A 27,505-nucleotide genomic window follows, 5' to 3' on the forward strand; every position below is an offset into this window, starting at 1 on the left:
TTACAGATGCACACTTCTGCGAGTGTGTATTACCACTACCGATACCAAAGCATAAACGCACAATACATGATGCGCGTCGTGCATTTTGCTATGCGTGCGATACCTCACGTACGCATTATGTCACCACAAACATGTTCCTCTCCGTTGTGTGTGGACTGTATACTTCTTGGACAACTGTAACCCCTTAGACGGGCGTACCTGTTAGACGGTTGTACCCTTTAGACAACGGTACATCTAAAACAGTTAGACGGCAGTACCTTAAAAGTGCTGTACCTTCTAGGCGCTTTCGTACCGCATAAAATAAAGGCTACGTTTTTACAAAAATGTACCTTATAAAAGGGGTTTTTAAGAGGTACAGATTTTAGAGTGTACTGGGATTGTAACAGAGGCTACCGCAAAATGCGGAAAATGCGGCAGCAGAGCCCTTTAAAACGGTCGATACCCCCTGCATCATAGTTCCAAAGGCATATACGTATTCGCAATGGCTTATGCTATTGCCCTTCTACTGGAATTATAACGGACGCGACCGCAAACTCCATGAAAGGCTGCAGCAGAGCCCTTTAAGACGGGCAAAGACCGCTTTAATCATGGTGGCAAAGACATATTAGACACATAAAAAGACGCGAATGCTTATGTTATGCCCCTCTCCTGTGATTGTATCGGAGACTACCGAAAATTTGGAAAAGGCGGCAGCAGGGCCCTTTACACTGACTCAAATTACTTGTATGATGGTGTTAAACAGATATTATGAACGGCTTGTACTGGGATTGTAACAGAGGCTACCGCAACGTTCGGCAGCTGATCGAGCCCTTTAAAACGTGCGAAGCCCCTTTAATCGTAGTTCCAGGGCGTACCTGTTTCCCCTGTACATGGAGAGGTCGCGTTTGAGGAAACTGCTTCCAAAACGACACTCGCGAGGGCAAAAAAAATCAAATCGCGTTTGACAAAGTCGCCTCCAAAACGGCACTCGAAATGGCCAAACGGCCAATTTTATCAACTTTGGGGCTTAAAATAATTTGATCTAACAATAATATTAAAGGTGTCTTAAGCTGATTCTGTAATATATATATCTAAAAGTAAGATCACGGGATTTGAATCCCGTACCTTGTTCCCCTGTTGCACCCTGAGAGGTCGCGTTTGATAGAATCTCCTCAAAAAAGGTACTCGAAATGGCCAAATGGCCAATTTCATATAACAATGATGTTAAAGATGTCCTAAGCTGATTTTGTAATAATATGTATATGTGAAAGTAAGATCACGGGGTTTGAACCCCGTACGCTTTTTTATTTATTTATTTATTTACTGACACATTGCTTGTACACTGATGAAATGTGGGACTAGAGGCCGCAGCCTGTTATGTAGTCCCGTGTGGGCAAACAATATGGAAACTGCGTTACATGTCTTGTGGATCAGCCTATCAGCATAAGTGTAATAAAGTGAAACCACAGGTATGGAACAGATGTACGACAAATTAACAGCATCAGCAATAGTTATCTCAACTACAACGCTAACACCTAAAGTAAAATGACTAGCCCTCGTAATACTAAATGACATATGCATCACTAGCGACAACAATATCATACGGTAAAACAGTGACAAAGATAGCGGTGTATCAATGCCCAGTTAAATGTGCTCGTAGTCGCTGTCTAAATAAGAAAAAGTTATTTAATTGCCGAAGCTCTTTTGGTAATTCATTTGGTCTGCAATAACTAAATCTATATATACCAAAATTAGTTCTTGGGAAGGGCATTCTAAGGTGCATGTATGTTCTGCTCGACGAATAAGTTGTGTTGTAATATGTAAGAGAAACAGAACTAAGTACACAAGTGGAGTACACCAAAATGTGTGCTAGTAAAATTAATTTATATTTGATAAGTGTAAAGACATCCATAATCGAAAATAGGGAGAAAGCCTGTGTGATCGAGTCCCTGGGACCCTTGGCCAGTATGATTCTCACTGCACGCTTCTGAACTATTAGCAAAGGCACACAAAGGCAGTACACTGCTATAGGTTAGTCCATATACCACGAGAGCATAGTTTAAGTGTGAGTGGATCAAAGCATTGTAGATATTGACCAGTATGCGTGCGGGAAAAAAGGTTCGGACCTTCGACAGTGCCTGTAGGCCGCAACACATATTCCCCCTACTGTAACTAACATGTTCTTGCCTATTAAGGTGCTCAGTAAGTGTGACACCCAAAAACTTTACCGACTCTGCCCGAGAGAGCCTGTGACAACTAAAATACACACTTGAATTCTCAAGATCAAGTGATCTCTGTACTGGTCGAAATACTACGTAGCTAGTTTTTGAAAAATTCGGAACTAACTTATTTGAAGACAGCGAGATTGACAGTCTGTTCAGAGCTTGGTTAGCTTCGTGGTGAAGTGTTTCTAGGGTTACGGTATCCACAAACACGCTGGTGTCGTCCGCGTAAAGGGTACACTCTGCTGACAAGAACTCTGGCAGATCATTGATAAAAACTAAAAAAAGCAGACGGCCCAGGTTTGAACCCCCCGAGGTACCCCAACTATGTTTTGTAGGCTAGTAGATTTATCATCGCCTATTGATACGTACTGGGTTCTGCCAATTAGGTAGCTGTTTACGAGTTGGAGTGGCGTACCGCTTATTCCGTACAGTTCTAGTTTCGGCATTAATCTCTCATGATCTATGAGGTCAAACGCCTTCGTTAGATCTATAAATAGGCCCATTATTAATCTTTTTTCTATCTATGGCTGTTCTTTCACAACAGTGTTGAGTAGCGCTAAATCTGTAGATTTACCTGGGCGAAGCCCGAACTGACATTCCGACAAGAAGCTATGTTTGTCAAGGTACTTTAACAGTCTATGATGGAGAAGCGTTTCGATCACCTTACTGAGGGAACTCAGCGCAGCTATGGGCCTATAATTGGAAATCTGGAGCCTATCCCCCTTTTTGTCTACTGGTATGATTTTAGCGACCTTGAGTTCCGCCGGAAACACTCCTTCTAAGAAAATGTCATTTATAATACGAGACAATGGCCCTGAAATATAATGTCGGAAATGTTTCAAGAACCTGGGTGAAATGTTGTCGTTGTTCCCCTGTTGCACCCTGAGAGGTCGCGTTTGACAAAACCGCCTCGAAAACGGCAATAGAAATGGCCAAATGACCAATTTCATCAACTTTGGGGCTTAATATAATTTGATATAACAATAATAGTAAAGATGTCCTAAGCTGATTTTGTAATATGTATGTGTGAAAGTAAGATCACGGGGTTTGAACCCCGTACCTTGTTCCCCTGTTGTACCCTGAGAGGTCGCGTTTGACAAAATCGCTTCCAAAACGGCCCTCGAAATGGACAATTTTATCAAGTTGTATACTAGTTTAATATAAAAGCGATACAAAATACTAAACGGTGTCATTTGTATATTACTAACTCAACGCGAAGTTGTCTATTCTGTCAGCCCTTTGGAGTTCCGGAAAACATGCCCGTATGCCTTTCGAACTCCTTCAGGCCGGCCATACAGTTTCAGCGCGTGCGTATTACGATAATACTGGGACTTAGTCCGTCGAGCGCTAGGAGGGGAACCCTGTCTGAGTCGCAACTTTGAATACCCTGGGTGCATTAGGATTATCATTCACACATCGTGCCGTGGTTGGTATGTGTCCTGGAGGACGTACTGACTAAAAATAGGCGATGACACTTCCAGAACTTGACTGTGGTTGTAGAAAAATCATAGTCTAAACATGGGCCCTGCGCAAAAATCGACGGAATCCTTATAGGCGCAATGCATTAAAATTCATTTGGCCAGGGTTCACTAGGTTTATATTCTGCTAGCGCCTTTCATGTCACCAGGGTTCGTTAAAACATCCCTTTGGGCTTGTTGGTGATAGACTTCCATAACGTAAAAGCGCTAAAAACAGGACGAACACAGACACACACTCGCAGATGTGTGAACACAGAACACAGACAATCTGCAGAGCCAGGCAAGTCTCACTATGCATTAGAGAAAGAACAACACCCCCAGAAATTATGAAGGCCCTAGGGTTTCATGCTGTCTCGGAATCCCATAGAAACAGATTGGCAAAGTTGTGGAGAGCTGAAATCTGGCATAGAATTTGGACCACAAAACGTGTAATCCAGAGCTGGGCGGTGAAAGTTTGGGGCCGTCAATTCAACAACAACCATGCCTACATGGAGCGCTCGATGTTGTGTGTGTCTGTGTTCGTCCTGGTTTTAGCGCTTTTACGTTATCGATGTCACCAGGGGTTCTTTGCATGGTGTTCTTCTGTATTAGACGATGACATCTTAAAAATTTGATTCTGTTTTGCTGTTAATTGAATTCACATCTTCCCATTGAATTCACATCTTGTAAGCAGGGTGTCGAACCGCAAAAAATACGGGTTCGGTTCGCGTTCGGGTTCGCGTTGTTTTGATTTCGTTCCGGTTCAGTTCCGGTTCGGCCACGCCAAAAACCGAACCGGTTCGCAAACCGGTTCGCAGCCCCGAACCGGTTCGCGAACCGGTTCAACGCTTTCGTTTTATATGTTCCATAAAACTGCTTTTATCAGGAAATGCATGGCTAATAGCTTACTGCTGTTGTCTGCATTGACGTCTTTAGCGGTGAGGTAGCTCTTTAGCGAGAGAAATAAGAAATGGATGAACACTTATTGCAAATAGAGTCCACGCTAATGAAGCGGTGTTGTCCCGCTACTTTCTGTTCCCAAAATCTCTTTTTCACACGCACAGTGCCAGCAAGATAAACTTAAAGGAAGCCTTATAAGATGGACAGCGTAAGATAGACGACAGTACTTGCCGGCACACTGCCTTCGCAGCGTGAATCGATCTGAAACCGTACTGAAGCATGTCGAAAATAAGCCTGCCAGCCTTACTCTGTCCGAGCTCACAGCAGTGTACTAGTTAATCCACCTCACAAAGGCAATGTATCACGACACAACTGCACTACCAATAAGCAGAACCACATTTACTTTTCAAACCACGACCAATCAAACAGGCACCGTTCTGCGTACGCTCCTTCTCCACTTCTCATGTTTCTGACTTGTGTAATTTTTACTGCTCACGTGTAAAAAGAAATCTTGGGCGCTTATTTGATCACATATTCGTCGTGTAGAGCTACATAACTGGCCTACTCCATTCCTGTTGCATTCGTCCGCGTGGCACCTCGTCTCTGAAGAGTAGACGCCGCATCACCGCGTGCGTGGGGCGCCAGCCGCGGCGCTCATAAGGACAACTGCGCTTCAACGTGTTAAAAAGATGCTGAAAGTATACTTACTATACGTCGTCGTCTGACTGCTAGGTGAAAATTTCTGAAATCCATGATATAGGCGCGTGATGATGATACCGATGTGTCTTCGTTCGGGGATAGAGAGGAACTCTTGTGCTGACTTCTATGTCCGAACCGTTTTGTTGCGAACCGGTTACCGCTATTATTTTTTATGGTTCTGCACCGGTTCGGGTTCAGCAGTGTTCTGAAAATTTTGGTTCGGGTTCGGGTTCGGGTTCGGTTCCGGCAAAAATAACGGTTCGGGTACGGTTTTCGGTTCGTGTTCGGGTTCGGTTCGACACCCTGCTTGTAAGGCCGCTTCCCGCATAGCAGCTGAGCATAGTGCGAGAGCCCGGCGGCGGGGGGTGACCGCGAATTTTGGGATTGAGTTATTATGAAGTTCACTCAAATCGCCCAGCGCTTTCTCGTGTTGATTCAATATACTCCAATATCGCAGCAACAATATGCGAAAGAGCTACTTGGTCAAAGGCGCATTCTATGCGTGCGTCGGGGTTTGTCGATGAAACAAAGCTCTTTCTATGAAGGCTGCGCGTGAGCTGCGTACTCCAATGGAATCATTTTAAACTTATAAAATAGATAAGCCTACCTCAAGTACCGACCTCACGTACCGACAAGTCACGCAAGGCGATGAGGAGATTCTCCAGTTGCTTCTACCCGTCCACCGCCCATTGTCTCGTAAAAAACGAATACAGAAAGTTGTCGATTTCGACCGAAAGTGCCCGTAGGAGTTTTGTTGGAGTCCTACCATACTTTCGGATTCAATTGATCTTACGCGGGCCGTGTAAGTGGAAAATGTACTTCAGCGGAGCGTCGAAGGATTCATTTAATATGACAGTATGTCCAGCTACTCAAGCCAGACTGCTTTCCGGTCGTGAGCACGTTGCCATAAAGTTGCAATGGTGGTTTTCTCACGCGCTAAGAGATCTAATAAAGATACTTGGGCTAAAAAACAACTGCAAGGTGAGTGCAGTTGAAAGCGAGGACTCCGCCTGCTTAAAGATCTCCTTCTGGTACTGAAGATGGCGGTGCCTCCGCCGTAACGTACACAATCTTGTTACCTCTGAGGAACAAGAAGTGGCCATCTCCGTTACTTTTCCGACTTCTGTTGTCTCTATCTCATTTACTTCGTACCTATATATATGTGTGTGGGGGTTTTTAATTGTTTTTAATTCAATATGAACCAACCAGCCGAAACGCTTACTCTACTATATGTGTGTGCTTTTTGTTTTTCGACGGTTTTGGCTTATAGATGTGAACTAGCGAGCAAGAATATAAATTATCGTACACAGAACGCAGCATGGCTTCCAAACAGCTTGGATCGGACTAGTTCTAAAATATGCTTAGATGGATGGATCAGTGTTTAGTTGTTGTAGACAGTACAGGCAGACAGACACCGCGTGTGGAGAGTGAGCAAAAAACACCTAATGTATTCCCTCATCTCTTTGCGCTCTTGTGGTGAGACACCTAATCTCATCGTCAGGCATAGGTGCTGCTGTTGTTTTCGCCCCAGTACCTCCACATATCGCACCAGTGACGCTGTGGTGATCACCACACTGATCACACTGACTTTCGCATGAAAGTCAACACAATGTTGCAGAACCTCGAATTTCTTCCGTCTGAAATTATTGTGGTATTGGCACCCAAAGGAGCAAGACATCTAGTCTTGCGTGGTGGTGGCGATGATGATGATGATGGGGAGAAGAAGAGAAGAACAAGTCGCGACAAGGTCGAATTCGCTGCCCCAGTGCATCATTCTGTGATGTCATTCTGGGGTGTATTTCCGATTTTCTTGGAGTGAAAATGGTCGATCTCGTTTCCTTTTATTTGCCGGTATGTCAAGGTCTCTATCCACATTGATTCATCGATTAGCAGTATTGGAACAAGCAAGTATACAACACTGTGACAACAACTTCGACTTCCAGGAGAAAGCCCCGTGAACTACTCGCCCATGTGCTGTGCTCTAGCTCCGTCTTGAAAGTGATGCTGAAGGAAGAAAGAAACAAGTTGCTTCATGAAATGATTCATGTGAAATACGGCGAACGCAATAGCTGTTTACATATAGCAGGTTCCTCGTTATATCTGGGGAGTAGCCCACAACGGGAGACCCAGGAAGAAAATGAAACACGTACGTGTAAACAACGACTTATCGCGAATAAATCATGCGCATTACCGAAGGATATGAATACGACATCAGCATAGTTGCTTGAGCTGTTTCAGTACCGGGAATGGAATTAGGATGCGTTAGATTGGATTGAAAAGCGAAAATTCTGAGGGGTTGAACAGAACATAGATAAATTCACACTTGCAAGACCGCCAAAGGGCTGGCAATCGGAATTTAGTTCCTCCAGAGACAACTTCTGAAAGATTTTTTTTTAAATTTATCCTGCTGGGCACTTATGTATTATAAGCTCACACATTCAACAATGTCCTACTAAACGAATAACACAATAGTAAATAACACAATGATTCAAATCTGATGTTAACAGCCAGATAATGTGTTTTCGTTTCGTTTTCGAACGTTTCGAAAGCGGTCTTCAGTATACCGCGTCGGTTTCGCGTTTTCACGGTGTATATGACCTAATCCGTCTTTAAACAGCCTGAGCGTCTTCCAGACCTTCCAGAAGTATGTATGGACAGGGAAGTAGTGACCCGCCTTGTCAAACCTCTGCGTTTCCCTGTAAAACATACAGCAGGACATATGCATGGTTTGCAGTATCTATAGTGCGAAGTTTCCCAAACTTCTCTCCCTTCGGTATGCTCGCTATCCATCATCCAATCCTCGCTAAGCACTGCCTCTGATTCTCTGCGGTGCTGAGATTGACTGACTGATAAATTTGACGGAGGCTTACAGTGACATCGGTCTTTGCAGTCCGCTTCTGTCTTGAAGCTGTTCACGGTACGGAAACAGGACGGAGACATGAATCGCTCGCAGCGCCCGTTTTGACTGTTGTAGTTGTGCACGAAGAACCATAAGGAGCAGATGCCCTCGTTCACTTGCTGTGATGTCCGTGGCAAGCTACAGACGTTCACACCACTTCGTGCTGGGTCATGTCAAAATGAAACATGTCGTTGAATTTACGTATACTCGTGCATTCCTCTGGATGTGGCGCAACCAAAAATTTCCCAAACTCTGATTGCAGTTCTAAAATATTGAATATGGTTGTTCAGTACCCATACCGCCACCCCGCCTTTTTTTCTCTTTTTTTTTACGTTACACGCACAACAAATTACATATTCATGCGGTCCAAGCTCTCGCACTTCGAAGCATACCTCCGTTAAACGAACTTCTGAGCATGCTCACTCATGTTTTTGTGGCGAATGAGCTGAGCATGGGTGAACAAACGGAGAGTTGAGCGGATAACCGAACACTCCGGATTCTTGCGGGCGCTGTGCAGATCAGCCATGACGAGGACTCCTATGCGGATTCCTCTCCACTATCGTCCTGATTACCAGAGTAGCATATTAAATTCTTCTCCATATCCCGAACAGTTACAATGGCAGCATACGACAATGGGCAAGGGGGGGGGGGGTTGATATGAAAGTTTATTAAATGAAAAAGGAAAGGTCAGCCAGACAATGTCGGCATGAAGAAAATATGAGGGCCGTCTCTACGGCGCTCGAGAAGATTCTATTCCGCGGATTATACACTCTAAGAAAAAAAGGTAGAATTTTTTACCAATCTTGGTAGAGCTGTTTTGCAATCACATTTCTACTGAAACAAATTTTACTCTTTTGGTAGGAATTGTCGTCCTACCAGCATGAGCAGGAAATTCCACCCTTTTTGCTATGGCAAACGTGACAGAGAGGAGCAAGGGAAAGGGACGCGAGCGCTTCTACCCGCGGAGGAGAAGGCGCGCATGGATTGTCCCGAAATGGTACCAATTGTCGTTCTACCAGCTTGGGTAGGAAATTCTACCTTTTTTTTTTCTTAGAGTGTAGAATGCCCCTTCCGCTGTTGCTCTACTCTGCTTGTGTCGTCTACTAGAATAGCAACGCTTCTAGCGCCTTGCTTTTCGATTTCTAACAAATCTTCCACCATCGTTCATGTACTCATGGCACTTCTTCTGCGACATTTTCTTCGCCCGTGTTTTCCTCCTGGTTCTCCTCCGCCGAAACTTCGCCCAATAAAATGACACTTTCGTATACACTTTCGTATACACTTTCGTCTGTTGGACAAGATCATTAGGTTACGAAGGGGTGCGATACACTCACTGGGACAGCGTCGCACGCATTCTTCGAGGGTCTTGAAACGATTTGCCGTGCCGTGGCAACCTCCGTAGAAAAATCCTTCGCAGTGCCCCAGGGTGGCGTTGTACGTGTACATGGGTATGCGTGCCTTGCAGGCCTTTCCGGCTTGTGTGTGCAGGAGTTTACACAGTTCTACGTTGGTCCGGGCTAATGGATGAAAACATAAGGAGCAAATGTTAGTGTGCGTCGGTAAAACGGTAGCCAGTCTGACTTTGTCGTGACTTAAATCGCCCCCTCCCCCCTTTTTTTCTTTTCTTTTTCTATCACATCACATCATAGAAGTGAACGGAATCCCGACAAACGAAAACAGGAACAAGGGTCTCGACGACACATGCCTAGCATGCGGTCCATCTGCGGATGTTCCTTTTACCGTACTGTTACAGCTGTTTCCACTTCTGCTTAATAAATTGCCTTGAACGCAAGTCAAAATAAAAAAAAATATATTAAGCATATATTTCGCAACAAGAACTACGGAGTTCGGAGATAATTTTCACATCAGAACTCAATAGAATATTTATTTCACTTGTCTAGGAAATGTTCAAAATATGGCAAAACCTGACAGCTGAAAAATCTTGGACTTGTGTGCCACACGGCCGCCGTCCTTTAGAAACAAAACGATGTCATTTACCTCTTGCGGTCCCAATATACAAGAAACACATCAGAACTTGCCTTCCACATGTGCTGAAAAATACATCGGCCTCTCGTGCTACAGAAATTTCTGCCACCAGAAATGAGACTTGTTAGGTTTTCTTTATTTTATTTTTTTAGGGGGGGGGGGTGGACAATAAAACGTTCAATAAAACAAACTACGAGACACAGTCTGTCCCGTTACGGCAGTATGGCTCATTACACATTAACATATAGTACAAACGTCGCGTGAGGAGTGGTGAGCTCGTCTTCATAAAAGAAGTTGGTTCGAAATCACGAGATTGTGCAGATTACGACATTCCAGCATTCCTTAATTTGTTGCTTAGTGATTTTTCTGACTCCGTATGTCTAACTCGCTCGTAGAACTGGCGCATAACAACAACAACATTATTTGAACGATGATGCTTGGGAAATGTTATCGCCAGGGACGATACTTTATCCCATTGTTGACGGTAATGCGTAAAAATGGAATAATGAGTCGCCTCACAGTGAGGACCCAGTCCTACGGTTTCCAAAAACTTTAGAAGTGCTTTGAGGGCAGAGCGTTGGTGGGCTGGTTTTCACCATGGGCCAAGTAATTTTGGCAGAGTGAGAGTGCGGGTGTCCACCTGAGTAATAGATACTGAAAGTGTGGATCTAACGGGCGCATAACCCACACCTATACTTCAAGGCAATAACTGAAGTCAGTCCACATGTCTTGTCTGGTACTTGACAATTGACGTGTTCTGTTGTTCATAATTACATGTGCCGATTTTCCTTAACAAATTCGTAATACTCCTCTTGAGGATGTATTGTTGTTCTCGAGCCACACAGTACTCCTTTTGAGTTGTGGAGCTTTCCTGTGGAAACGCCTACCTTTAGGGTGAAATTGCAAAATAACAAAATTCAAAACGGGACACTTTAAAAACAAGAAAAAACGAAGCTGAATATGAAAGGCGTAAGGAGGTACTTACATTTTGCCTGAACGCCTGCTTTCCTAGCGTCCCACAAGTTCAAAAATGCAATGAAGAAACACACTATCATCATGAAATGTTTCATCGCTTCTTTTATACACACCGACTAATTGAAGTAATTCATCGCCTAGATCGCAACATGCATCAAACTGAGCTTGTTTTCTGGCTGCTTCTAGTGTCGTAAATTTGAACACGGTCGTAAATTAAGGCATCTAATTACCCTGAATGCCTGTCAAAAGGAGTGCTTGCGTGTTCGCGTAAACAGCAAGTGGACCTCAGTCTTTTCGAAGCAATAAAGTTCCGTAAGTGTTTAAACAAGCATAATGACGGAGGCGTTTCTCCAGTGAACGTTGGCGGAAAAGTAGTTTCTGGGAAGCGTATTTGAACCCAGCCAACAGCTGTTACACGGATATGCTAAAAAGAGTTGTAACACATCATGCCGTGGTATAATACATGTAGATGCGGAATGCGGTTATTTGGGTCACTGTGAACTTGCATTCGAAGTTTTTAGACCCTTTGGGCATGCATATGGTCGCTGCTGCTACATGACCTGTATTCCTTTCCTTACATTTCGGTCTTACCATATCGTGATTCATTGCGCTCATCGGCGCTCCTGTCCCTCTTTGCAGCTTATACACCTGGGAACATTTCACATGGGACTCAAGACAGTTACAGCTAGTGAACTTGTCAAATGAACTGAACTGTAGACGTCCACAGCCGTTCTGCAAGTTAGAGAGCCTTTGATATCCTTTGGGTGTCGTACGCCAAGGCTGTATGCCTCGCCTGCCACGTGTGCGCGCGGGTGCGCGCGCATCTCGGGGTGGGTAGGGTGAAACACCCCATGTCATTACATAGAAGAAATAAGTAGTAGGCAAGCTAGCTGGTGTACGGACTGCAAGCACATTTCCCTGAGTTTGGGATCACAACGAGAACACAAACACACAACCTACTCAGACCAGTGAGAAAATTTCATGAACAATCATGTGGAAAGAAGGTTTAGCGGAGGTGAAGGGAGCTCAATCGATGCATTACTGATGGACCTGGTGGTTGTCGCGATCAGCGCCGCATCCTGAATCACATGTTTTTTGTTTGTTTTTTATCTTGTATATAACAGGTAACGGGCTGTTTCCAAACAAACTACATTACAGGTGGTATGTGACGAGATGTGGGCCAGATGTCACGACTGGTCACTGGCAAAAGAAAGCCGCGAGCGTTGGCAGTCGCCGATGACATGTGTTGTGTTGATGGTTGTTTTAATAATGGATGCCATTGCGGGAAGGAGATGCGAAGGAAAACTTCGTGTGCGAGACAGATATGCTACCCTGACCTCCACCTTAGGAAACACCAAACACCAAAAAAAAACTACGCAATTCGCTCGACGGCAACACCAACGTGCGCTTGTTTTGCCCACGATCCACCCTTTCCCAATCGCGTGAGTATGTTTGCGTGACGTGGCGGATGGTTTATTCATACAGACTGTGTTCTCTAGAACAGGTTAACAATCCGAGCAAGCTACTACGTGCTTTTCTCTCTCTTAATTTTGATTCTTGTTTTTGATCGCTCTATGCACTCTTAGAAGTTATTGTTTGTTTGTTTGTTCTATTTTTCGTAGCTAACCTTTCTCTTTTTTTCTTTTTCCACCCACAAACGCGTTTTGGAGTAGCCAGTTCTGACTGGGTACTAACCTCTCCATATTTTTCTTTCTTTTTTCCAATCCAATCCAATCCAACTTCACCGCATAGCACGCTCCTAGCCAACCGTAATATCGAATGATATCGTTATCTGCCCTGATTTGTTGAAAACGGAGGGTACGTCTTTTTTTGTGACCAAGGGACTAGACGTCACTGCAGCATCATCAGGAGATCTGCCTACCTATTGGACATCCCACAGTGGAGCACATTCTACACTCTTCGAAATGAACTTCACCGCATAGCACGCTCCTAGCCAACCGTAATCTCGAATTATATCGTTATCTGCTCCGATTTGTTGAAAACGTCGGGTACGCCTTTTTTTGTGACAATTATGAAATTGTCACGAAAAAGGCGCACCCTCCTGACAACCCTGATTTGTTGAAAACAGGAGGGTACGCCTTTTTCGTGACAATTTCATAATTGTCACAAAAAAAAGGCGTACCCGACGTTTTCAACAAATCAGGGCAGATAACGATATAATTCGAGATTACGGTTGGCTAGGAGCGTGCTATGCGGTGAAGTTCATTTCGAAGAGTGTAGAATGTGCTCCACTGTGGGATGTCCAATAGGTAGGCAGATCTCCTGATGATGCTGCAGTGACGTGTAGTCCCTTGGTGCAGGACCTGCTGCCACGACCAGGATCTAGAAGACACCAGATAGGAATGAAGACGAGAAGACATACACTCTTAAAAATGAACTTCACCACATAGCACGCTCCTAGCAACCATCATCTCTAATGATATCGGTATCTGCCCTGATTTGTTGAAAGCGGGTGGCGTAGCCTTTTTGTGACACTTATGCTGTTCATAATTGTCACAAAAAAGGCGTACGCCTCCCGTTATGTGGTGAAGTTCATTTTTAAGATTGTAGGGATGGAGCCAAGCTCGAGTACACTGTTAAAACAGAACTTCACCTCATAGCACGCTCCTAGCCAACCATCATACCGAATCATATCATTCTGTGTCATGATTTGTTCAAAACAGGGGGGAGGCGCCTATCTGGGACAAGATAATCTGTCCCAGATAGGCGCCTCCTCCCATTTTCACCAAATCAATGCACAAAATGATATCATTCGGAATGATGGTTGGCTAGGAGCGTGCTATGTGGTGAAGTTCTGTTTTAACAGTGTAGATGCGACTGCTCCGCTCCTGCCGCTGCTGGGAACTCCGTCTTCGAAGCTTTGATCACAGATCGGTCAAAGTCGCCGTCGTATCCGATCCAGCGTGAGTTATGGCTGCCGTCTCTGCTCAACGGATGTGTTCACGGTATCTCGAATCACTGCGGACGTGCGGTCCTGTAGTGTTGTGTTCAGTTGTGTCTGTCGATTGTGATGTTCGTTAAATATTATGATGCCCGCCAGGCAGCTGAGCCCGCGCTTTGGATGATGTAGAAGAAGATACGCATCGTAATTCTACGACGACATTGTCCGACGAAGTGACTACATTTGTATCAGTCGTTCCGCGTATGTTGGATAAAATACTTCTTCGTTAGTGCAAAGATTATGTTCTGTGATTGCCGATGAACGGCAGCCCGCCTGTTTTCGCTTTCCCAAGTGAAAAATGTTTGCTATCACAAGTGCTTCATGGAGCAATTTTCTCTTCAAACCACCCTGAGAACAACGTTGCGAAGTTGTTTGCCAGCGGAATTTGTTACAAACGGTATTCTTCGTACGCCTTTTTTGTGTCAATTATGAACAGCATAAGTGTCACAAAAAAAGCGTCCGCCTCCCGTTTTCAACAAATCAGGGCAGATAACGATATCATTCGAGATTATGGTTGGCTAGGAGCGTGCTACGCGGTGAGGTTCATTTTTAAGAGTGTGGGTGTACAATGGGATGAAATACACCTTACGAACTGGACCGGGCTAATGTGCCTGGGAGGCCGCTATATCTGCCACGTCGTTTCCAGGTATCCCTGAACGCAGAGCTCAGGGACAACATATGCGCACGCGGATCGTGACTCATTTCCTCATAGTATTCCTGCTTCCAACAAACATCGCATAAAGTCCGTGTCCACTGAACCATCGCTGATTTCAAGGACAGCAGCACGTAACTCCTGATGAGTCTTGGAGACTGATTCCACGCAGAACTTGCAGAAGGGCTGAGAACTTACTGACAGAACTGGGCCCGCTAGTGATCGTTCATGCAATCCCCAATGAAGGGCAAAAGCACGAAAATGATTCAATTGAGTTCAATTGAGTAACAGAGGTGTCTATACTCTTGGCAATCTGCCATACCCCAGTAGCGGGCGTATAGGGAGTTAGTGACGCACAAAAGCTTCTCCTCGACCGACGAGCTAGCCACGCCAGATGACTCCGGATGACACCACGAACTCCGCTGGCTTCTTTGTAATGGCCGTATTCCCCTGCCCTGCGGAACATTCTCTCTGCTCGCCGACGGATGGAGCGAAGTCTCTCGAATTCAATATCCACAGCACCATACTCCGAAGGTGCTGCGATTGACTTCATGACCAGATTTTTGCATTTGGCTATTGCTGCGCCTCCATCCCATCTTTAAACTGACGCCAATCAGTACCGCTAACATCGCGCTTGATCAGTTGGTTCGCAAACTGATGTTGATGATAAGCACCAGAAATTATTCGTAATTTCCACGTTACCAAAGAGACCAACCAAGTAGTTTATGTTTGCTACTTTTCATTACTACCATAATCGTCGTTCTGTCTTGTAGTAACTGTGAAATATCAAATAAGTCATTTTAAGGAAATACAGATAATTGTTTCTATGCCATGCCTGTAATTTTATTTATCCTAGAGAGGAGACCAGTAATCAGTTCATTAGACACGAGAGTCTAATTACATATTACGTAATAGACACGGACAATTATAAAAGCGCTCATGAGAGAAGGCGGGTGTGTATTTCTTTGTTAGTTGTTTTACGTGTTTCAAGAGGGAAACACATTTCTTTTTGCGTTGAAGCTTGCAGCCGTAACAGGCAGCTGTTACAGCAGTATACAGGGGATAGGGTTTGTCTTCACGTCGGCTCAAAGAGGTTCATAGGCCCTTCGTCAATTCTTCGGAAGGATTATTTGAAAGGGGGAGAGACCTGGTTGTATCGAATCATTGCTAAACGATGCGCAACACAATCCTCTTTGCATTTCTTGTGCTGCACATCTCCTGTTTGGCGTTCGCATGTGAGTGCATCATCCACGTATTGTTTATCACAATAGCATTTGATGTGTGCTGTATTCCTTGTGAAACGAAAGGCACTGAAGACTGTCAGGAGCAGTCCCGAATTGGTCTAGCCGAAGAAAACTAGTACAGGCAATACATTAAGTATTGGAACACATCTCCACGGTATTGCGATTAGAACCTCGCCATGCCGATATCGCTCTATACAGGGTGTCCGCGTTAACTGTGGTCAGGATTTAGAATAATTGGCTATATGTTATTGGTTAAGAGGGTCGCCTCATGGCCTCACCACGACCTACGAGATTATACCGACCATGTCATAATCGGCAACTCCTACGCAGGAGCCCGTCCACACGACAGCAACAGCTCCCATGAAAACGCTAAAAGGATGATGATGATCAATCTAGAACTTCAGTAAGTACGCATCGCTCGTGGGGCATGCTCCGCTTGCACAAAAATCCTAAGGTAAGCTGTAGTGCCAGGTATTATAGCAATTCACAAAGCCATAAACGGGCCGATTCGCAGCCATTCCCAATGCGGCGTTGGGAAGGGGTGGAAATGACATGGTCGCTATAACATAGTAGGTCGTGTGCAGCACCTCTTGGAGCGTTGTCCTCATTCATTTTCACTTATGGACTTTTTAATTACGAAAGGTAGAAGTTGGGGCCAATGACAACATCAGTTCCTTTCGGTGCGCTGTTGCCGTTTTCGGAAAAAGGATCGAGCCAATATGTGCGAGAAAATGACCCAGGAAAAACGCCACCTTTGTGTTTCCCCCAGGATTCCGCTCTTCCTCTGCCCTAAAGTGCGGTGGGGACAAGCAGTGACTCTTGATCTCCCTATAGGATCAAAATTAACATGTTGATGGCATCTGGAACTCAACTCTTCACTCTGGAACCAACACATCGTGATAAATGGAAGAAGCCTGGAAGCTAAACATAATTGAGGCGGGGGGGGGGGGGGGTTGCCACACTTCATCTCACGATATGCCAAATAAACGTGAAAGGCAGTCAGTGGAATCTATGTGAAGCTGCGTTCCAAATTCCACTGCAAAAGGGGGCAATAGACTCGCAGGATATCAACATCACGGAATCCGGAACTCACGCAGGTGTGACTTCGCGGCAGGCGTCTCCGTCAGTGAAATGGTCGAGGGAGATGTCACGTGCAGGATTTTTTCGAAGGGGGGGGGAGGGGCAAACGTTGCCCACTGTGTGGGTGTTCAGAGGTTCCTATATCATGACATCTGAGAATAATTATTACGACCTATAACTAAAGCGCACACTATTTTCACAAGCGACCATGGAGTTCCAGAGGGGGGCACGCCCCCCCCCCTTGCCCTCCTCTCGGTACGCCGATGCTCACATGATAAGGAGCTTAACGGGAATGACGGAAGCCCGCTGTCCATATTTGTTCAACGGTTTGTATCTCGACAAGTACGATACGTAGAAAACTCCGACCTGCAGTACGATGCCTGATTGATTGTTGTCAGGAGCCCCATATACCAAAGTGTCAGAAACCCTTCAACATCGTTGGGCGAACTGTTCCAGCACGCAAAAGTGCAAACGTGCGGCTTTATTTGAATACCGGTCCCATTTGAAGAACTTTGACCAGAGTGAAGATGGTAGCAGGCTGTTTTCATTCAGAAGACAGACACACACAAAAAAGAGGCTTGGCTACGAAAGCACGCGATGTTTCGGACAACATTTATGGCGTTTCTTATGCCTGGGGTTCACATTGTAATCCTTCCACGCGCTGTGCAGGGGACCCGGAAATCTGCGCCGGCCCTGAACCCGAAGGTGAACCCTGTTTCGACGAAACTCCGAGATATTATTACAGCTACAAGTACAACGCGTGCCGCCGTTTCTACCCAGGGTACTGCGCGGATTCTCCCAGGCTCTTTGATACCCTCGAAGATTGCAAGGAACGTTGCATGAGTCAGTCTTTGTTCGTGCTTCAGGTGATAAGTAGCATTTCGTTTTAACTAATATACAGGGTGTCCCAGCTAAATGCGAATAGATCTTAAAAAAATATATATATATACGTCAATTTTTCCGAGCTGAAATCAATTGCAATCAAGCAATTGCGCTGCTACAAAGCCATTGTGCTAATTAACTTTTAATAATTAACTTTTTAATTATAAAAGCTACGAGGTTCTGCCAAAGACAACATCTGGTCCCTTCGTTCCCCTGATAATCGGTTCGATACATCGTCCGCAAAGAATTCGTGAAGGAACACATTTTTTCCCTCTTTCTTTTTTTCATTCCGCATCTTCGGAGACGCGACTTTCCTTCGCCCCCAATGTGCGAGGGTGAAAGAGCTCACTATCGCCTCTTGCGTCCTGGAAAAAGAGAAAGAACAAAATAAAGAAAACACGGGTGTTCCGTCACCACTTTTTTCCAGACGATCTATCGAACCGATTTTTGTTCCGAAAACGGCTACGGTATCAGGTGACCGAAGGGACCAGATGTTCCAAATATATGGCACGTTGTAAAACGACGTACTCGCCAAATGAAAACAAGTTTAAAACATATTTGGGAGATATCGGACAGATGGAAATAGGTTACCGCCAAGCATTTCTGTCTCAACTCCGTCAGTAATAAGTTCAGGCTTTGCATCATTCATTCACATTCTTTCCACTATTTCAAGTGAATGATAATACTGGGCGCGGTAGCGCTCATTACCATTCGGATAGTTTTTCTTTTCCTCGCCAGCTCTGCCGAATCTGAAAAATAACAATGGATATCCCGTCAAATTACGCATCTTGACAATAAAAAATACGCCTCGGAGACGCCCACTCTTCATTATTATATTTAAAATAGCCGCTACTATTTCCTTCATGCAAATCAATAGCAGTAGCACGCTCCGGAGAAGGCTCAGTTAAGCATTTAAGGGGCTATGAAATTGCCCACACAACCCACAAAATGTTTGTGACAGCGGTCCTTCCTATCGAGCCACTCAAACACCCAAACCACGGGACTCCTGCAGCCGCTCCTCGTGGCGCGTTGCCTGCACACTAAGAATATTTACGTCCATTTAGGTGTTGAAGGGGTGTATTTTGCAATTTACACCTTACAGACAAAAACAGAACACCTATCCATGTGCAAAGATGGTGTACTGTACAGTTTACACCTCAGTCAAAATAGCAACACCCATCTTGGTGTAAAAATGGTGTACCGGCTGGGACAAAAGTTTGGGAAACGCACGAGTGGCGTCAACCCTCTGCGGAGCGATCCTGCAAATCCGACAGCGAGCCGACAAATCCTGCGAAACAAGGACGTCTACTTGATCAGAGGGAGGCCAGTGGCTGTTATGACTTGCGATAGTGCTGCTTTCCATGCACATTCGAGGCCAATGTCAGCCATCCACCCCTGAGTGAAAGTGCCCATTTCCGGTTTCCATTTCCATTTGACACTGCTCGCACGTTGGTTGTGGGTAGTCTGGTGGATACACGCATAATGGTAGCCTGTTATGCAACACAGCTTCCTCTGATGGCTCTTGACTGTACCCATTCTTGCAGTTGAAGCACAGATCACCATCGGCCTATGCATCTAAAGGGTGTAATTTCTTACACCCCACTGCTTTTACATCAGGACTGGTGTCAGTTATCAAACACCAACTTTACGCCACAAGGAGTGTAAGAAATATTTCAGTTTACACCCTTCTAAAGGGTGTAGATTCTTACACCCTACTGACTTTACACCGAATTTGGTGTGAGTTATCAAACTCCAACTTTAGACTCAAAAAGGTGTGATATGTTTTAGTGTGTGGTGCATGAACTTCATACACATAATTTGGGTACTTCGTTTAAATTTTCTCGCGGGAAATTGCTTGCCCAACATACAGCTTCGACTGTGTGTTCATGAACATTTCTTCTGTGGAACAAGAATGAGAAGAAAATCGTTTCATAGTTACCTGACCATAATACACGTACTGGAACATCCACCAAATAGAATAGTGTGATTCAGCATTCAGATCTGTACTGAACGTAGGCAACAACAACAATAAATGATGGAGAAGTGATGATGACATGGGATGTTTCCTCGTGGTAGCCACAGGTCCCTACCCCACTTCAAAGAGGTTAATATGAAAGGTCGACAGGTCCGGCTTCTGCTTAGAGCTCTTGCACGAAAGGAAAAAGAGAGCGAAGAGCCCGGCACTGACGTGGAGCATACGCTTATTGGTGGGAGTCATACAATTAAACAAGAAAGGCAAAATAAATAAATAATAATTGGGGGTTTACGTCGCGAGACAACTGAGATCATGAGCGACGCCACAGCGGTCGGTCTGTGGATTGCTTTTGCCCACCTGAGGGTTTTTTAACGTGCGATGAAAGCTCATCACACGGCACCCTGTATTTAACGTCCATGGCGGAAGACGGCGTGTCTAAGCAACTTGTACCCTGCCACCAAGTTGCTGGCGTCCTCGGCCGGGTTCGAACCCGCGATCTGGGGATCAGAAGGTGAACACACTTCCGACTGAGCCACCGAGGCCGGTAAAACTAGAAAGGCGTCCGCCCTGTTTTAGAGACCTAAGAGTTGGCACGGCGGCAAGGCTGTGGCTGGCTGAGCGCACATTTTATTGTAAATATCTTTTTTCAAGTCTGTCTGGTGCAAAACAGAATGAAAAAGAAATGAAAATAATAATAATAAAACTGGAAGGAGTGACTCGTCGTTTATCTCACATCTAATGTTTCGCGGGCAATGACATAGTGTACTGCTCTCCAGCGGTGAATCACCCCATGCCATAGTCAGGAGTTATTGGTTGTTTTTGTTATATTCTGGAATCGAGTTTAGACTAAACGATGAACAGGAGAGTGATCTGGGGAATCACTCTCCCCTGGAAGGGGCGAGTGATTCCCCTAGTAAGGGGCAACAGTAAGGGGCAACACTAGTAAGGGGCAACACTCCATACACGCTGTTGCACTACTTTCTGCGGCAGCATGACCGGTGCCGTGGCGCGCGCAACATTTATAAAGCACTAATCGTTGTTGTCCACGTGTAAACTGCTTTGAGTATGTACATGTATCAGGGTAATGAGCGTTGCATGTGGAGACGAAAGCATTCCGAGCAGTCTCCTGTTGACAGTACTCACGTGAGGGCCGCAGTTGATAGGGGATGCATCGATGATTCTTTACGGTGTGCTACAAAATCGTATACCATGGGTTGAGCAAGACGACAGAGACTTAGGGCAGTAGCGACAGAATGCGATGTGACAGCACTTGTCCGGGTAAAGGAGCATTAACCATTCGTTGCACCGTTGTTTTGGCAGGGCCAGATCGTGCTGAAGCGTTATCCTGTCGATTGGGGTACAACAAATTCTTGTGTACAGCACACAGTTTTTATGAGCTGCTGCTGGTAGAAAAATTATTAATGTATATTGAAAAGTAGCTGTTCGAATACTGAGTCATGAAGAATGCCCGATGAAACACTGAAAAATTCAGATGAAAAATTATTGACATGGACTGAATGGGAACGTGACGTTAAGAAGTTATACAAGGAATCTTAGTATCTTCGATATTCGTACGGCGGAGCATTGGTATAGCCCGGTTGTGTAGAACGCTGTCAAAAGCTTTAGAAAAGTCCCAATTGATCGCACCTATAAGACAGCAACCGTATAGGTCTCAGATGATATGGAGTTCGTGGAAAAACTGAGCAAGTTTTATCTCGCGCGAGTGACCCTTGCGAAAAGCGTGTTGGTGCTGATAGAGGAGAATGTGGCTCACTAGGTATTGGATGGTGGGGCAGGTGTTGTGCTCAAGACTCGGACGGGGCGCTTGTTAGTCAGATAGGACATAATTATTAGGATAACATTTGGTGCCTTTCTTGTGGATAGGGATTACTTCATCTAAGCGCCGATCGATCTTCTGGCAAATAACCTTGAGTTAAAGATTACCTGATATAAAAATTACTGCGAGTCCATTCCGGAGAAGACTGTGTGTTGCTAACAGACGACAGAAAAAAGGGCACAGGGTTTTGTAAATCAAACAACTCACGATATAGGTGACGACGGCCAGGATTCTGGGCCTTGAGGGCTTACGTGTTTTACGTCGTCAATATTTGTAGCCTGCCTCGGCAAAATATCGTTGTTTACAGGGCTTTCTGTTGTGGATACGCTACAAAAGGTATGGTTGCAGATTTCGGTACACTGTGACGAATTAAGCTCGATAACTTTGTCATCTGTAAGCTGCATGACTTCGATATACCGGGGGTTGTTAAGATCCAGGACATAGGAAGGTTAGAAGTAGAGATAAGAGGTCGAACTGAAAGAATTTGGGTTTGGCTATCCGAAGAGATTCCTTGAGAAGAGAAAAGCTGGAGCGATAAACCTTGACCCGAACCCCTTTTAGGAACCCCTTCCCTTCTTCGGAGATCCAGTAAGTGAACAAGTGATGCTGGAAAGTTCGCCGCCTGTAGCGCTGCGCAGTGTCCCTAGCGGCGAATTTTCGGTGGGCAATGAGCATAGAGGAAAGAAGAAAAGAAGTCGCCCTATGGGTATTCGAGAGAAGAGAAAGTGTGGGGCAAGTATGAACATACCCTGAGTTTTAGCTTGCTTGAGGTCATGCAAAGGTCATGTTACCCGAGAACGCCAATGAGGAGGCTGTGCGCACGCCATGTTGGTACCAGCTCGACACGCTACGATCGTAGCTCTAAATAAATTCTGGAACTATGTAACGCAGGCATGTGTCACACGGTTACCGGAACACTGTTAGTGATGTCACATGGTTGTCCACCATTTCCGACTTCACTTTTCTGCTGAACGGGGCACCTCCCTTCTCATTATTTTCTGACACTCCTCAGTTATTCAGTACGTGGCAGGGACCTGATTACGTCACACCAGAAGATTTCGCCGGGCCGCCATGATCACGCCGCACCGCTGATGGCAGATTCTTCAGGGTGTAAACAACGAGATTTGGCCGAGGCAGATCCAGGCAGGAAATCAGAATACCCAGGTTCGATTCCTGGCGTCAGCACCTCTTTTCTCTGAGTTGTTGCATTCGTCTTCAGGGTGCTTTTGTAAATTTAACTGCACAGTGACAATACACCGTGCAGAAGAAATATCTTGCATCGTGGCTCCTAAGAGGGCGATTAATAAATGAAACGATGTTTCGAGCAGTGCTAGACGTCCATTTTCTCGCTTTTTTAAATCATTGTCGGTCGCACGAGTCATCCTGTAAGAAAGATCAAGCATTAGACTCCTGCAATGTATATGTTCTGTTTATTTGAACAGATATGAGTCCACGAGAGCTGTGCAAGCTCCCCCACACGAGAGGAAAAGAATGCTATCAGGCCATCCGAATGTATTACTACAATCCCAGACTGAGGCGTTGCGTGCAGTTCTACTATGGTGGATGTAACGGCACGCCAAACCGATTCGTGACCATCGAGAGGTGCCAAAAGTTCTGCGGACGTAAGTTCCGTTAAATATTGTCGATTTGTTTGAACTATACTTTTACTGCCTTCCACTTCCAAGGTTTTGTGATGTTAACAAAAACAAAAAGAAAACATCCCCGCAAGACCGCCCATTTTTTCTCGACTATACACCGCGCGCCACGATTATGTGATGTGTTCGCTGCGATACTCTGATATACTCCAAAATATATATGTGATTAGATGAATGACATCGGGGCGATGTCGGGGGAAATGAGTACATAAATGAATTTACAGAACTACTGAAGTGTCCCCAGGTAGGACTGAAGGTATACAGGGTGTCCACGCGCTAAGTGTGAACAGATTTTTTAAAAATATATCAATCACTTTTTCCGAGATGAAATCAATTGCAATATAGCATATGCTGAAGGGCACTCCCTAGGGGGGCATTAACAGACCCCTAAGGCAATGTCTTAATTAACTTTCAATAATTAACTTTTTAATTATAAAAGCTACGAAGTTGCTCCAACGAGAACATCTGATCTCTTCGGTCACCAGATACCAAAGCCGTTTTCAGAACAAAAATCCGTTCGATAGATCGTCCGCAAAAAATTCGTGAAGGAATGCCATTTTTTTTCTTTATTTTATTCATTGCGCATCTCTAGAGACGCGTCTTTCCTTCGCCCCCAATAGGTGAGGATGAAAGAGCACACTATCGCCTCTTGCGTCCTAGAAAAAGATTAAAAGAAAACAGAAAATGCAGCCCAAGATAAGGGCAGTCGCGATAGAGTCACCCGATAGATTTGTGTTTTTGTTTTGTTTCCGCAAGTTAAAGCTAATCTTCGACGCATGAGGCGGCACTGTGCTCTTTCACTCTCTCACACTAGGGGTAAAGGAAAGCCGCTTCTTTGAAGATGCGCAATAAACCAAATAAAGAAAAAATGCCGTTCCTTCACGAATTTTTTTTTGCGGACGATCTACCGAACGGATTTTTGTTCTGAAAACGGTTTTGGTATCTGGTGACCGAAGAGATCAGATGTTCTCATTGGAGCAACTTCGTAGCTTTTATAATTAAAAAGTTAATTATTGAAAGTTAATTAGGACATTGCCTTAGGAGTCTGTTAATGCCCCCCTAGGGAGTGCCCTTCAGCATATGCTATATTGCAATTGATTTCATCTAAAAAAAAGTGATTGATATATTTTTAAAAAATCTGTTCACACTTAGCGTGGACACCCTGTATATATACCTTCACCTGCGGTACAACATACTTCTCCGCACACACCTCCTTCAACGTGAATGCGCGAAAGTGCCTGCCAGCTCATCTTGTATAACGATTTGTTACTACACATTAATATCATGTCCCATGGAGCGCAAAATATGGATGTATATATATTGTATACCTTCAGTCTGTATACCTTCAGTATGTACGAGGGGTGTTCAAATCAAACCGGGGCTTTTCATTTTTCGCAAACGTAAAATGAACTTACAAGTGAGAAATTAGTTTTATTTTCCAACGTAATCTCCAGCTGCACTAATGCACTTGTCCCAGCGTTTCACGAGGGCTTGGATGCCAGCAGCGTGGAAATCCTTACCAGCGCGTAGCAGCCGTGATCGGACCGCATTCTTGACCTCGTCGTAGCAGCTGAAGTGGCGGCCCCCAAGGAACGCCTTCAGTGACCCGAAGTGATGGAAATCGCTGGGGGGCGAGGTCTGGACTGTAAGGGGGATGTGGCAGCAACTCTCAGCCAAATTCCTGTATGGTGCGTGTCGTGAGATGCGCGGTATGCGGGCGTGCATTGTCCTGTAGGAGTACTCCTTTGGTGATGAGGCCCGGGCGCTTTTGCTTCAACGCCTTATGTACATCCCTGAGAACCTGGCAGTAATCTGCACTATTGATGTTGGTACCACTGGGCAGAAAATCATCGTGAACAACGCCAGCCTTCTACCAGAAACCGTGGCCATGACCTTACCCGCAGACGGGGTGCTTCGGAACTTCTTGGGAGCTGGCGAGCCCGGATGCTTCCACTGTTTTGATGCGCGTTTAGACGTAGGAGTGAAATGGTGCGCCCACGTTTTATCGCACGTGATGATCCGATCGAGGAACGCCTGTCGTTCAGTGTCGAAACGGTACCTTAGCTCTTGGGAGATTTCCAGTCTTCTCTGCCGGTCAAACACGGACAGCTGCCTCGGGACCCAACGGGCACTAACTTTCCGAAACTGGAGGTGTTCATGAATGATAGTGTTCCCACAGAAAGGTCCGTGTTTCGAGCCAGTGCGAGACATGTTATCCGTCGGTCCTTGAGGATCAGGCGCTCTACAAGTTGGATGTTCTCAGGAACTCTCACTGGGCTCTGAGCCACCCCGGCCGGGATCATCGTGCACTGGTGTACGGCCGTCTCGGAACCGGTTGCACCGCTCAAACGCTTTGCTGCGCTGTTCGATGTGCGCGCTCACCTCGTTGTCGGCCATCTTGTCCAGCACGTGTCTTCTGTCTTGCACAAACTTTGGACCACCACGTGTTGAACGACTAGGCCTGTCGCGTGTGAAAATGACGAAAAAGAAGTAGCGCGAGCCATTTGTACACTCAGGAGACAGAAAGTCCCAGTTTGACTTGAATACCCCTCGTATATATATTAGGTGTACCGCAGTACACCATACTTCTCCGCACACACCTCCTTCAACGTGAATGCGTGAAAGTGCCTGCCAGCGCATGTAGTATAACGATTTGTTACTACACATTAATATGATGCCCCATGGAGCGCAAAACCAGTGCTGAGGATGACTCAATTTGAAAATCCGCTTATTTTACGTGTTGCAGGATGAAAACCTTCGGAGACGGTTCTGCATCTCTTCCGAGAGAATATGGCAGAAGAATATATTACAGAACACCCTTATCGTGCAGTAATGTATTCATGTAGGACAACATATGACTGTGACGCACAACGAATATTGAATAAAGAATACGAATCACAGTGCGGTAATCAAGGGTCTTACGTTGGGATGAGTATCAGCGGCTTTGCCGAACGGGTAAAGGTGTCCGCATGTTGGTGGCAGCCAAGGCCGTGCTGAAGACTGTGGGGTGGTGGTCTCGAATCCTACCACCGGCTGCGCTGTCTGAGGGTTTTCCTTGGTTTTCCGTCAGACTTTCCAGACGGATATCCGCATGTTCTTCAGGAAGTCGGCCCGGGACGCATATCAACTACCTGTCCCCACTCTTTCCTGCTGCCTACACCCGTACGCCGTTCATAGTCTCAGTTGCTTCGTGGTGCTAATAGGAATAAACAAAACATGAGAATCAGTGTTGTTTAAAGAAGTTCTGAAGTGGTTGGGTGAAATATTGTGGTTATTTGTTGAGATATGACTAAGTGTCTGACTTTCACGCAAATTACGCTGCATGACTTGTCATTGTGTGCATTTATCAATACTGAAATACAGTAGAGATGAAAATGACCCAATAGAAAACGGAAGAAAGAGAAGTAGAAAAGATACTGTCTAAGTTCACGCTTGTGCAACCAAGAAACTTGGATCAGCTGGTCAGTTTGAACCATAACGACTGTTTGCGTCCCCAGCACTGCTTCTGGAATACGCCTCCTCAGCTACTTGCAGAGGTGCTCGCGTCGTCTTCAAGATGGCGGAGAAAAGAATGATAGCCGATGAATAAATCAACCGGCTTCGTGCCTTCTTCCACGAGACACGCTTCCAAAATTGCACAAATAACATAACACGCGTGTCGTTTCTCGCTGTCTTCGTTGTTTTCGTTCATGCCGCTCCTGTGATGGTATCTTTTTTCCTCTTCCCCTTCTCGACATTGAATATTCTTTTCCGCAGTATTTTTGCAATGCGGAATTGAGCAGTGCTGTTGCTGCTTGACTTCAGTAAGCCGGGAAACTCCATCTCACACGAAGGGAAATTGCGTCAGTTTCGGGTCAGCGCAAAACATACCGGTCGTCTGCTGTTAGGGTTAGTTCTCACTTGGCGACGCCCGACGCGGCGTGGTGAGCGGGCGGCGGAAGTAGCCGTAGCGTAGGAGAAGTAGTAGGAGAGTAGCGTAGGAGAAGACAACTTGTGCCCTCAACCATGGCAAAGGATCTCCTCTGAAGACTTCGAGAAACACACTGAATAGTTCGTTATTTTAAGTCGTGGTTATCTTAGTAAGTGGTTAAAGCCCGA

The 27,505-nt window shown here is 45.3% G+C and overlaps 2 protein-coding genes across 4 annotated transcripts; one reads left to right on the plus strand and one right to left on the minus strand.

The window, feature by feature from the left end:
* Positions 1–7,084: 7,084 nt before the first annotated feature.
* On the minus strand, positions 7,085–11,311 carry LOC135400513 (BPTI/Kunitz domain-containing protein-like). The gene is made up of 4 exons (XM_064632347.1): positions 11,131–11,311; positions 9,494–9,676; positions 8,131–8,322; positions 7,085–7,264 (listed from the first exon to the last, which is right to left on the minus strand). The coding sequence occupies exons 1-4, from the start codon at positions 11,213–11,215 to the stop codon at positions 7,242–7,244; spliced, it is 483 nt and encodes a 160-aa protein (XP_064488417.1). The 5' UTR covers positions 11,216–11,311; the 3' UTR covers positions 7,085–7,241.
* A 4,414-nt stretch (positions 11,312–15,725) lies between these two features.
* On the plus strand, positions 15,726–26,307 carry LOC135400519 (BPTI/Kunitz domain-containing protein-like). 3 transcript variants are annotated; one of them, XM_064632355.1, is made up of 5 exons: positions 15,728–15,969; positions 17,728–17,763; positions 17,839–17,901; positions 23,195–23,374; positions 26,154–26,307. In XM_064632355.1, exons 1-5 carry the CDS (start codon positions 15,909–15,911, stop codon positions 26,156–26,158), a joined length of 345 nt encoding a protein of 114 aa, XP_064488425.1. In that variant the 5' UTR covers positions 15,728–15,908; the 3' UTR covers positions 26,159–26,307. The 3 variants fall into 3 exon arrangements, 2 of the variants coding, with proteins under 2 accessions (XP_064488425.1, XP_064488421.1); XR_010424618.1 differs by having other exon boundaries at positions 15,726–15,969; positions 17,728–17,924; XM_064632351.1 differs by having other exon boundaries at positions 15,731–15,969; positions 17,728–17,901.
* Positions 26,308–27,505: the final 1,198 nt, after the last annotated feature.

Source organism: Ornithodoros turicata, chromosome 1 (genome assembly GCF_037126465.1).
Source record: "Ornithodoros turicata isolate Travis chromosome 1, ASM3712646v1, whole genome shotgun sequence".
Taxonomy (NCBI): Eukaryota; Metazoa; Arthropoda; class Arachnida; order Ixodida; family Argasidae; genus Ornithodoros; species Ornithodoros turicata.